Source organism: Anabrus simplex, chromosome 4 (assembly GCF_040414725.1).
Source record: "Anabrus simplex isolate iqAnaSimp1 chromosome 4, ASM4041472v1, whole genome shotgun sequence".
NCBI classification, from domain to species: Eukaryota; Metazoa; Arthropoda; class Insecta; order Orthoptera; family Tettigoniidae; genus Anabrus; species Anabrus simplex.
This window is the reverse complement of record NC_090268.1, coordinates 261,828,470-261,841,887: the sequence shown is the minus strand read 5'-3', so window position 1 is coordinate 261,841,887 and position 13,418 is coordinate 261,828,470. Positions and strand designations below refer to the sequence as shown.

The window sequence follows — 13,418 nt, the reverse complement described above, 5'->3', positions numbered from 1 at the left end:
TGCAACCCGTCTGAGGGGCATACACCTGCACCAGTGTCAGCTTCTCTTTCCCAAGGTGAACTGTTGCCTTTATTATCCTCTCATTGATGTAGTGGATCTCTGTAATACCAGCTAACTCTTTACACAATATCAAACCTACTCCATTTCTCATATCTCTGTTGTTACCATTCCAGTAGAGGGTATAGTTTTTCCTCAACTCTTTCTTCCCTTTACCTTTCCATTTAGTTTCACTCAGTCCTCGGATTGATATTTTCCTTTTCTCCATGATATCCAGTAACAATTCACATTTCCCAGTCAAACTCGGTACATTGATTGTTCCTATCCGAGTGAGTTGTCTTCTCCGGGGTTGTTGCACAATCGCAAGGCTTGGCCTATCATCAGGCTGTAAGCAATTATACCTGGCGTGGGTCTGCGGGTTCTGTTGTCTACTCCGAGTTCTTTGTTTGCATCCGAGGCTCGTACAAGTGTTAAAAGCGATTGCAGTTACTCTCCAACTGACTTGCTAGGTCTAACGTTAGAGAAGATTTTCTGCCAGGGTTATCTCCCTTATGCCTGTTGCTCACAGTAAAATTTTCTGTCAAATTTATTGTACAATAATTTAATTTTATAAAATTTCTGTTGCTCACGGTCAAATTCAAGTTTTATAAAACCTTTGATAAAACTTTTCATAAAACAGGACATGTTCTATTCCGTAAAATTAATTTTACGAAACGAACCAATCAGCAAAGCTGACATCACGATGATGCTGGCGCTACGTTGTGAGAAGATTGCGAAGCTCTATTGTAAACGAACACTTCTTTCTAAAATGGCAGGATCCGGGTGGACTAAGGAAGCTGTTAGTGTTTTACTGACAAATACCAGAAATATCCTTGTTTGTATGAAGTTAAAACGCCACTTTACCACAGCGGAAATGCAAGAAGAGAGGCAAAAAACACAATCGCCAAATTCCTATATGAATACTGGTCTTCTAATCTCAACTCATTTTCCAGCAAGGACAGCAATCCTCTACCTTCTTCTCTTCTTTTGATCCAATCCCGAGTCCAGCATTTCCTGGCATTTCTTTTCTTCCTTTTTACCACTGTACAACATATAATTGCAGCTAAAGCAGCAAGTTTTGCTTTGTTTGTTGGAGCCATACTCTCAAACACATTGTAAGTTGAACAGCTGATTCTTGGTTTAAAAGTTTATTGATAGATAGCAGCACATACACATCTTAGTTCAAAAGTAAGTTCATAGATTGCCATCCTGATGTTTCCACAGATTTTATAAAATCATTTTACCGTGAGCAACACAACTTGTTTTCACCAAATTTTTATAAAATTAATTGTACAACAAATTTTACGAAACATTTTACCGTGAGCAATAGGCATTAGACTTTAGCAGTCCCCTGCCACATCTGCAAGGCAGCAGCTTCCAGTTGAATTTATGTGTCATTTCCTACACAATGGCTTCAATAAGCTCCCTTAGGGTGAACACCTCTGCCCATAGCCATTGGTTCTCCCTTAATTTTTGTCAGGTTTGGTAATGGCCGCCCAACCCTCGGCCAGACAGTCACAGGCAGTACAGTCTGTCGCATACGGTAGCAGGACGTACCTGACCTGACATATAACAAACTGGTCCGAAATAAAAGGCTTCTACTATCATTTGTTTTAGAAAGAGAGTGATCTGCAATAATAATTTTATATTTTTATGGAACCCGTTCAAATGTTCTCATATTTGTTTGGTGTCTTTAACACTTTTCAGAGCACTATTATTTTACAAGCCCCAGCGGAGTAAGTTTTCATATTTATTCTCTAATGTTTTCCACACCTTTTAATACTCTCTTGTCTTAGAGATTTCACTGTACCACTGATATACGACGTAAAATCCCATTATTCACAATTAAGTATTTATTATTTTCCACCTAGTCGATACAATGATTGCTTAAGGCAATTTAATGGTTAAAAGTGGTACATGTTTCGTATTTTATCAACATCTTCAGCCACATAACACTGTTTAGATGAAAAATATATAAAATTGACAAAGTAATGCTTAAGAGGAAGTGTCCTTAAAATTAACATAAGATTGACAACATTAAAACAAAAACTCAAGAGAAAATATATAAATTATTACTACAATTGAAAGCAGTTGTGAAGGAAACACTTGTACAATATTCCACAGAGAGTATGTCCTAAATGAATATTCTTTTCTTAATAATTCATGAAAAAAAGGTCAAATTATAAATTATACAGTTTATAGGTAATTGTCGAAATGAAGAAAACCAGTTATCACAATGTGGTTCTTATTATTAATGCAGATGAAAATATAACTAATTCTTAGTTGTCAATTCTTATTAAGCCTGCTTTCCTTTGGAACAGTAACTCTTGTCATTCTTTCACAGTCTTGTGTCTGGTGTAATATTGATGATGCGTTCTTCCTTGCTCTTGCACCTGAGGAGGAGGAGGAGCGGGGGATATACGTGTGTCAAGAACCTCCTTGCTGCCACCTATAGCTTCAACTGAGGAGGAATAAGTTGTAGGGCTATCTGTAGATGGAGAAATTCCAATTCTTTTTTCGTGATCTTTCTCAAGCAAGGAAGAACGCATCATCAATATTACACCAGACACAAGACTGTGAAAGAATGACAAGAGTTACTGTTCCAAAGGAAAGCAGGCTTAATAAGAATTGACAACTAAGAATTAGTTATATTTTCATCTGCATTAATAATAAGAACCACATTGTGATATCTGGTTTTCTTCATTTCGACAATTACCTATAACTGTATAATTTATAATTTGATCTTTTTTCATGAATTATTAAGAAAAGAATATTAATTTAGGACATACTCTCTATGGAATATTGTACAAGTGTTTCCTTGACAACTGCTTTCAATTGTAGTAAAAATTTATATATTTTCTCTTGAGTTTTTGTTTTAATGTTGTCAATCTTATGTTAATTTTAAGGACACTTCCTCTTAAGCATTACTTTGTCAATTTTATATATTTTTCATCTAAACAGTGTTATGTGGCTGAAGATGTTGATAAAATACGAAACATGTACCACTTTTAACCATTAAATTGCCTTAAGCAATCACTGTATCGACTAGGTGGAAAATAATAAATAATTGTGAATCTATTGAAGTGCGATACGGACCATGAAACTGATTTTATGTAAATCCCATTATGTCGGAAAAAATCTTATCTAGTGTTTCTATATCTCTGCTGGGTAGTTTTTATTCGTGTATTCAGTAGTAAGTTTTCTCGCTTAATTAATAATTTTTCCTCGTCCCTTACAGAAATGTCTTAACGAGGTTTTGCTGTATTTTGTTACAAGAAGACAATATACAGAAACTTCACTGACGAAACCATACCTTAAATCACCAATGTTAAATTACCATTGCACTGAAAGTATGGTTTTGTTAGAGTGCACACCATGTGACCTAGGCTATTTTAAAGACTTTTACATATGGTGACATCACTGTGATTAAAACCACACATTTTCTCTTTGCTGTAGATTTCCAACTCTGCATTTTTTGGTTGTTAGAAAGTAAAAGGGTTGAACTTGCCAGTCACTCTTACCTTTCCTTGGCACGCACAACAGAATGTAGTTTACAGGTCTATTAATACCAGAAGCCGATGATGACGGACCGCTAGACTGGTTTTTTATTCACGTCCATTGCAAAATATTTATGATACTGTGCGGGGTGAAAATATTTAACCTTGACAGACAACAAAATGAAAGATACGCACTGAGAAATGTTATACACTATCAAAACAAGTTTCAGATATCACTCAGGAAGTACAAATAACCAACATGTACTGTATGAATTGTGGACTGGGGTCATGCACATTGTTATTTATCAAGAACGGAATAGACAATAAAGTATGTTTGTGATTGTTAAATTTGAATAGCTTTCCATCATAAGTATGAATTTATGTCTTCAGTGGCGACTGACGGTCTGTCCATGTACACACTTACGATATGATCATGAACACGTGTGCAGAGTCAGTGTACAGTGCTCAAAAAAAGATATCTTGACATCAAGAGTATGCTCATTCATTTTTGGAGCGAATGTACATTACAAAAATCAAGATTATTCTTTTAGGCGATGAATAATCCGCAGAATGGTTAATCAAGGGACGGATAATCATGGTTCTACTGTATAAAAATCTTCATGTGCCAGTCCTTGCTGTCATAAACCATATACATACGTAAAACGTGGAAGAGTACTTGTCCACATCATTATAGTTATTGCAATGAGATAACATCTGCTACATAAGTTACAATGCAACATATTTCTGGAATGATAAACATTTTGAGAGATATTTTGAATATTCCCCATAAATTAATAATTTATGGGAGCATACTATGGCAGAATGTTCATAATGTAACCAATTTTCTCAGCTCTAACTTCCATATTCCTAGCATTGTTCATACCCAAAACATTTTGAGACCAAAAGTTCTTCACAAAACAGGTGCGGACAATGTACGTGTAAATATAGCAAAGATGTACAATATTTGCTTTACATTCTTACATGACTTCCTCACCTCAGATGACTTTGTTGCATCAGCAGATGTGTCCATATCATCTTCTCTAGCACCAGTGTCGGATTTACAACGAAGTCCCTCAACCTCCTTCAACAGGAAGCAAACCTGAGGAATAAGACAATACAGAAATTAATTACACACAGTGTACGGTGAAAGATATACGCAAAGGATTGATTGCAGAAACTATGACTAGTTTTAAGCCTTAAACAACATCTAAGTTGCACAGAATGTTCCACTGCATAAACAATGTTCAGCTGGTGTTTAGCTAGACGTCATTTAAAGTTTCAATATTGGTTCGAAAATGTAAATAGAAGTATCTTCCATTCAATTCTTTGCTTGTCACAACTAATGAAATTTTTTGGTGCGTGCGCTAAATGTTAGTCAGCTGCTGTCTTCCTACGCATTACACAAACGTGGCTAAGCACAAGCATGACTTACCTACCAATAAGAGTATCGCTTTCGGTGGAAATGAAATCTCATTATCTTAACTAAAGTTACACGCCACCAAACGAGGAAGTTTAGCTTTGATTATAGTGTTATGGTGACTGTAATCTAAATAGCATCTGTGAAGGGAAGATGAAACTAGTACTGAGTAACCAAATTAGTTGTACAGGCCACATACGTAGGTGCTTTGAAAAGTTCTCGGAATGTACTAGAATTAAGTATCTTACCTCGGTGGAACTGCTTTTATTTTTTAACGTAGTCTTCCTGTAGACTAATGCATTTGGTCCAGCGATGTTCCAATGCCTTGACCCCATCTCGAAAATGAGATTCCTCCAGGCCTGCAAAATACAGTACCATACCTCTCCAATTCAGCTGTCAGTTCTTCCCTTGCAGAAAATCACCATCCACTGAGGAAAATTTTCAGCTTGGGGAATAGATGAAAGTCTGATGGTGCCAAATCAGGTGAATAAGGTTGATATGGCAACAATTCGTACCCCAGTTCATGAAGTTTTGCCATGGCAATAACACTTGTGTGTGGCAGAGAGTTGTCCTGATGAAAGATGACCTTTTTCCTTGCCAAACCAGGCCTTGTTTCGCGTATCTTTTCCTGTAGTTGGTCTAGGAGGTTTGCATAGTATTGCCCCGTAATTGTTTGGCCAGTAGGAAGATAATCTATCAGTAGAATGCTTTTTGCATCCCAGAAAACTGAGGCCATGACCTTTCCGGCCGAACGCACTGCCTTTGCTTTCTTTGGTGGTGATGAATAAGCATGTTTCCACTGCTTTGACTGCTGTTTTGTCTCTGGGGTATAGTAGTGGACCCAAGTTTCATCTGTAGCCACAAACCGGTGCAAAAATTCTTGTTGGTTGCACTGAAAACGGGCCAGACTTTGTTCGGACATTTCCAATCTGGTGAGTTTATTGTCCAATGTCAAGAGCCGCGGACCCATCTTGCGGATAATTTTTTCATACCCAATTCTTCAGTTAAAAAATAATATACCCGTTCAGAAGACATCCCTACAGCTTCAGCAATCTCCCGCACTTTCAGTCGACGATCCTCCACGACCATTTTGCATCAAAAGTGAAAATCAGGAGAAATTGCGCAGCAAATCACGACATATTACGACACATCACTGATGGCAGAAAATGTACAAATTCATTATAATTCAATACATTAACAATTCTATTTGGCCTACATATTTTTTTTTTTCATCATTTACATGTGAATACTAAATACTGGACATACCTGAACTGTAGGAACATGTGACCCTCATCCTTCGACATGGTGATCACATTACGACTAATTGTTGTTCAACACACCAGTAACTGACTTAGCCCTCTTCAGAAACTCGAAACTAAATTTTTGCTTAAAGCACTTGCCTTGCTGAACTGATTTCAAGGTTTAAAGTTTCTCCAAAGTTTGTTCAGACAGCAAGGATCTGAACTGTGTTTTTGTCTTTGTGACTCTTCTAAAAATCCTTTCACATTCTGCATTGCTATGTGGAATTGATAAAATAGCAAGCATCACTTTAGAGAGTCTGTCATATTTAAGTACACCATCAGCTGATTTCATCTGACCTACCAATGCCCATTGAAAATCAATTCTTCCTTTTGCCAGGTCTGTTTCTTCGAGCTGAAAGTTACAACACTGGGAGTGCAGAATATCAGTTTCTTTATCCAAATGTTCCGACACTTACTAATGAAAAATCCAAGGCAAGAAAATGATGCCTTACTTACAGCAGAAATATTTGCAACTTCTGCATTAATTAAAACTTCATCTTTGAATGGAAATTTGTGTACCATGTAGTCACACGATGAAGAGAGACACTTTCTAACAGACTTACAGAATATGCACTTTTCCTCACACTTCAAGGTGTTCAATAGTTCCTCCAAAACTGATCTCAATAAGTGGATGTGCAGCATACCTGACTGCAGAGCTATGTTTGGATTCTCAAAGATATCCATAAAACTTGAGAGAAAAAGGCAAAAATATTTATGTAAATTTGATGAAAGAAACATGAAAAGGCGTTCTTCATGTGACAATGCATGGCTCTTAGTGTCATCAGTAGTTTCATTTTTTGTTAGTGAAACTGATGACTGGGTTTTCCTCTTAAGTGAGGAGTGAGGAGAAATGTTATGACAATCCTTAACCTTTTCAGACAAACAAGACACATCTGCACTTAAACTGTGCTTAGGAATGTTGTAAGTCTTCAAAGTTCCCATCTGAGAACCCTTACTCACAATTTCGCTCCTGAATAATGTAATCAAAGGGTCCCACTGAAGCAAAATCCTATCTAAACACCTTCTTAGTAATAACCATCGAGTAGGCACATGCTTCAGAATTTTCCTGATCTCTGTGCTGCGTAGTCTGAAATTCTCTGAACTTTTCTTCCTTCTTTGCACAACTTTTCAGATAATAAAATATATCAATTATACTTTCATCTACATTTACGGGCAAGCACGCCGCACCCTTCTCGGCAGCACGATTAATTAGGTGACAAGAGCAGCCTACGATGATTATGTTACTATTTTCCTGCTTCAAACATCCTGCCATACCATTGTTTAATCCTACCGTTATTGGAGCATTATCAGCACCAAGAGCTAAGCAGTTTTCTTACTGGAATGCAGAATTCCCGAAAAGTTGAGAGCAAAAGATTGGCAATGTTAGCTCCAGTAGCATCCCCTTCTAAATTAGTCACAGGGAGTAGACAACTCTGAATTTCATTGAGTTCAGGCCTAAAAAATGTTACAACAGTGGGACATATTTTCAAGTCGCTTTTATTGCTACCATCAGTAGCAACAGAAAATGCATTCACCTGCAAATGTGATACAATTTTCCCCTTTTCTTCCATGCACATTTCTTAGCACACACATATCGTTTAGCGATTTCCGAATCAGGAAACATTTTACGAAACAAAGGTCCCGTATGATCGGCACAATTTACAGGCAGGTTATGTTCTACTATAAATGACGTAAATAACGCCTCGACATTCGTCACAGGATTTACATCTTGGTTTTTACACAAAAAGTTCACTTTCTGGTTTCTTTCTACACACTGGGCACTCTCCTTATGTTTTTTCGGTTTGCATATGCTTGAGTATATCGCATTTCCCGCCATGTGGAGCTGAAAAAATCACACCTACATACAGTACAGAATGTGAACGTTGGTCCCTTTCTGGATTCACTCAAACACGGAAACTCTTCCCTATAAGCACTTTTAAACACTGCATCATATTTCCTTTTTGACATTTTGGCCAAAACAAATATTAAGGCACAACACGAGCACTTCTGTAGGTCTTGCCCCGTGTAGAACGACTATTGTGCGCTACTTCTGAGGTTAGGTTACTCCAAAGAGACTGCTTGACTCGCTTGCAAAGAGAATGACTGTCATATAGACCATAGAGGAGCACATGACTGGCCACCGTGCCCCGTACTGCCATCTGGTATCATTATTAGAACTACTATCAACCAGCCATACTCAGCCATATATCGATATAACGAGGAAATCCGCGGGAGTTTAAAATAATACAAAAATTACGAAAATTGCTCTGAAAATCGGGAGATCGGGAGGAATGATGAAAAATCGGGAGTCTCCCGCTCAAATCAGGAGACTTGGCACGTCTGTATGCACTTTTGCCATAAACTCTGGGGTCATAACACATTTGGCCGTCCACTACGCGGATCATCATCCAAGCTCTCCCGACCAAATTTAAACTCGCTGGTCCACTCGGCAACAATTGAAAATGAAGGAGCAGAGTCCCCCAGTGTGTTCTGAAAGTCAGCATGAATTTCCTTTGCTTTCATACCTTTCTTTACAAAGTATTTAATCACTGCTCGAATCTCAGTTTTTTCCATTGTCACAAATCACTACGCAGGAACAACAACAAAGAGTCGCCACTACCACACTCCTGCAGCTAGAGCACTGATGCGCCACGTGTTCACTCACAAAGGATATGTGATTATTGCGCGGGAACCTCGTTGCTCTAGCACTGACATCTAGCGGTGATTCTGAGAACTTTTCAAACCGTCCTCGTAGATGTATGGAGATTGTAGATTCGAAACGCACCATCGGCAGTCCTGAAGACCGTTTTCTGTCGTTTCCCCATTTTTACACCAGACAAATTTAGAGGCTGTTTCTTACTTGACAGAAAATATTGACAGAAAATATACAGTAACTGAATCCCTCCCGGTTGATGCATGTGATAGTCCTCTGACAATCAGGACAAGTTATTCTGATGTGGATATAGTTGATGTGACCAATAATTTCAGGGAAATTATCCCAAATATTATAAAATATATCAGTTGCCAAAAATTGCAGTCAAGTTAACAGTCACTGGATTGTCCCTTGCGTCAGGCTCAAGGAACAAGTCCCTTATATTATCTCTTGAAATGTGAAATAATGTTTTAATTTATATCTCCCCGTACATCTCAAATTAATTGCTGCGATGTCGCAGTCAGTCAGCTGTTGTCTTCCTACACATTACACAAACGTGGCTAAGCCCGAGCATGACTTACCTACCAATAACAGTATTGTTTTCGGTGGAAATGAAATCTCATTATCTTGACTAAAGTGACACGCCACAGAACGAGGAAGTGTAGAAACCTTTCTTCCCAGAATCATCTCAACATAATACAAATTACATGTTTCGTAATACATAACTTCTGATTGTGATTCACTCCAAAATTTTATGTTTAAACTGTGTCCTCAACGCTGTTTAAAAATTTTCAGTTGAACATTGGCTTTAGACAGCATCCAATTTTTAAATAACATCTCTGCAATGTGGCAGCCATACTTAAGACATTGTTTAATTGTTAACAACTTCTAAATATTGTTTCTGCAAATCAGCCCAAAGTATTATAATGTGGAATGTTATACACGCATGTGGTGGCAGGTGCTGAAGAAATCACTTACAATCTGTATTCAAAGACAACACTTCATGTAACTACTACTACTAATAATAACATTCTTCCCTTGGTGGAGCCTGTAACCTCTAAGAGGGCTCGTCCACAACTGACAAATAGGGAGCAAACATAAATAGGGTGGTTTAAAGACCCTGGAAAAGAAATCCACTGGCTAACAGACAGCCCTAATCCTGAAGGCTTTAAAATACTATGACACCCTCTCTCCAGGTGTCATAAATCTCTCTTATATTAAATGTACAACTCTCACCTTAAAGTTTAGAATTTTGAATTTGTTTCTGAAGAAATAACTTAAATTGAAGCTGTTTTTACAAGTTTCATGTATTTACAAGGTTAAAAACAGTAACAACAATGCCTAAATATTCCTAAATTGATGTTAAAACATATATTTGTCTCCATTCCTATAATTCCTATATTTTAACCCTAATCGATTAAAAATGCTGTTAATTTATTCCAAGAAACTAAACTATTTACAGATTCGTTCTTGGTTTCTTGAACATATTCTTGAAATAATTTTAGCTATGTTATATACATCTACAAGCCGGCCCCATGGTGTAGGGGTAGCGTGCCTGCCTCTTACCCGGAAGCTCCGGGTTTGATTCCCAGCCAGGTCAAGGATTTTTAGCTGGACCTGAGGGCTGGTTCGAGGTGCACTCAGCCTACGTGATTAGAATTGAGGAGCTGTCTGACGGTGAGATAGCGGCCCCGGTCTAGAAAGCCAAGAATAACGGCCAAGAGGATTCATCATGCTGAGCACACGACACCTCGTAAACTGCAGGCCTTGGGGCTGAGCAGCAGGCGCTTGGTAGGGCAAGGCCCTTCAAGGGCTGTAGTGCCATGGGGTTATATACATCTACAAGGTGCTTAATCACTAAATGTATGATTTATTATTATAAAAATGAAAAAAAAAGTTGGCAATTAGTGACTCCAAGCAAGAACAATTATTTTTAAAATCACCAACTAAAATTAAGTTGGATAATTAGTTAATGAATGTATGTAGCTCATCACCTACATCATGCATTTACCACTTACGGCATACCACATTTTATAATACTAGTGTCTTCACTCGCCATTTCACAATATAAATCCAGAAAAGGTCCATTTACAAGCAGATACTAAACAGACAATTATTTAATAATAATAATATAATAATAATAATAATTACATATATGTTCATCCAACCTTTCACATTTCTGTATGGCAGCCTGTTCCTGCTCTACTCGACTGAGTGCAAGTACTCATGCATACTCGGCAACAGTGCTCAGAGTAGAGCTGTAGGGGGAGCATGATAGCCAAAACATCACTGGGTGAAGGTCCTTGCGCTTCCTGCCAGTCTTAAAATTGTGTTGTTTCTCATGACGTGTCACAACATCAAGAGAGAGAAGCACATGGACTATTTCATGGGAAGAACAGTCCCTCTGTACTGAAAAGGACGGACTCCCACAATACCTTCTACGTCAAAGTGTGCTGAATTCACCAAGGAAACAGAACGTACAGCATCGTTATACAACACGTCATTCGCCTCCGTATAAACAGATGGAAGGCAAAGTACGGCAAAAGCTCATAGCTAGACAAAGACGACATAAAGCAAGACTACAGTTTATAGTTTAGCAAGTTTATAAAGTATAACTGTAAATTTGTTTGACAAACTGTTAGAGATTACCAGCAAAATTTATTCATTTTCTTTTCAGGTACAGTGGAACCTCGATACTTCGTTATTTGGAGGGACCACGAAAAAATGTACTACATGGGAAAATGGAAAATCCAGGAATGAATTAAAACCATCAACAATTTGGCTAAGCATCACAAAAATGAGATATGCATATTTATAATCTTACAAACATTGCTAAACCAAAGAAGATTACAACCCCCAGTGGGTCTTTGCCTGCCAAGCTACCGCTGCTCAGCCTGAAGCCATGCAGATTACGAGGCATACAAGATACAATTTAGTAGACAAACTACAGTAACACACACTGTATAACACAATTTCTGCCTTATTCCACAGGTTTAATAAACAAATTACAAGGTGACGCATGGTCAGTGTGACGAATCATGTTGGCCATTATTCCTGGTTCTCCAGACTGGAGTCGCCATCTCATCATTAGATAGCTCCTCAATTAAAGGTAATCACGTAGGCTGAGTGGACCTGGAACCAGCCCTCATATCCAAGTAAAAATGCCTTAACTGGCCAGGATTCGAATCCAGAACCTCCAGGTGAAAGGTAAGCAAGTTAGACCACAGGGCCAGCTTCACACAATTACAATTACAAATTTTATATTCAGTTCGTCCAGCTCTTCGAAAAATCTAATAAAGCCAAGCCAAACGTAGTTTTTAATTCCCTGATCTAATAAAGTAAAACTTCCTTAAAGCGGAATCACAAGGATCGAAGTTTTCTACCCAATTAGACAAGTTTCCGGATTTAAAAAAATTATACAAAAAGATTAATAAATTACTTACCCCTGATCCATTAGTCTAGTTTTGATGACGCTAATCTCAGTAACACAATATCTTGATGTACAGTAGGTTTTTATTACTCTCGCATAGGTCGGCACTATAACACACTCAACATATTATGTACAGTATGGACTGTATGTACAGTACTCAATGAAAACCAGACAATTTCTGCTTTATTCCACAGGTTTAGTAGACAAACTACAGTATACATATACTGTAACACATACTGTATAACACAATTTCTGCCTTATTCCACATGTTTAATAAACAAATTACCAGGCTAGTTGACCATGCGGTTAGGGGCGCACAGCTGTAGATAGTGGGTTCGAACCCCACTGTCTGCAGCCCTGAAGATGGTTTTCCATGGTTTCCCATTTTCACACCAGGCAAATGCTGGGGCTGCAACTTAATTGAGGCCACGGCCGCTTCCTTCCCATTCCTAGGCCTTTCCTGCCTCATCGTCTCCATAAGACCTATCTGTGTCGGTAAGACGTAAAGCAAATTGCAAATGAGTAAAAAATAAGTAAACAAACTACAGTATACATATAACAAATTACATGCAATACTGTATTGGTCAAATTATTCCGTCTTCTACATGTCTAACAAAGAAATCTATTTCACCTTCCTTGATGTCATGTCTTTCCCAATGCAGTCTTTAGTACTGTACAGTAACTGAAGAAGTCGCGGTGAATTTGACTTGACAGCATATTTCATAATGTCCCTGACACACTCAATAGCTTGCTCATGAGTGCGTATTTTTTTCCTGACTTTCTCTTTCCTCCTCCTCTTCCTGTCCTCGTCCCTCGGATTATCTTCATTCTCTGTGGAGCGGATCTTCAGAAGCTGTACAGCAGACTGGAAACTGTAGTGTGTAACAAACTGGTCGTCGCTGTGAATGTATTCATCTACACTGCATGTAAAATACTGTTGTTGGCTCAGCATAGATATCAGTGCAGCAATTTTAGTCACTTCCTCAGGTGTCCTGACATCATCATTTTCTGCATCCCGCTTTTGCGAAACACTTTATGACTGTTTGATCTGCTGCATATCCAAACTGATCCAGTTGACAGCATC

The 13,418-nt window shown here is 38.1% G+C and overlaps 1 protein-coding gene across 3 annotated transcripts in view; it reads right to left on the bottom strand.

Moving 5' to 3' along the window:
* Mgtor (Megator) overlaps nucleotides 1-13,418 on the bottom strand; it is a 546,425-nt gene that overhangs the window by 429,322 nt on the left and 103,685 nt on the right. For all 3 annotated transcript variants that reach the window (XM_067145519.2, XM_067145521.2, XM_067145520.2), the window contains exon 9: nucleotides 4,528-4,632. In XM_067145519.2, the coding sequence (XP_067001620.2) occupies nucleotides 4,528-4,632 (105 nt within the window). The remainder of the gene's footprint in view (nucleotides 1-4,527; nucleotides 4,633-13,418) is intronic.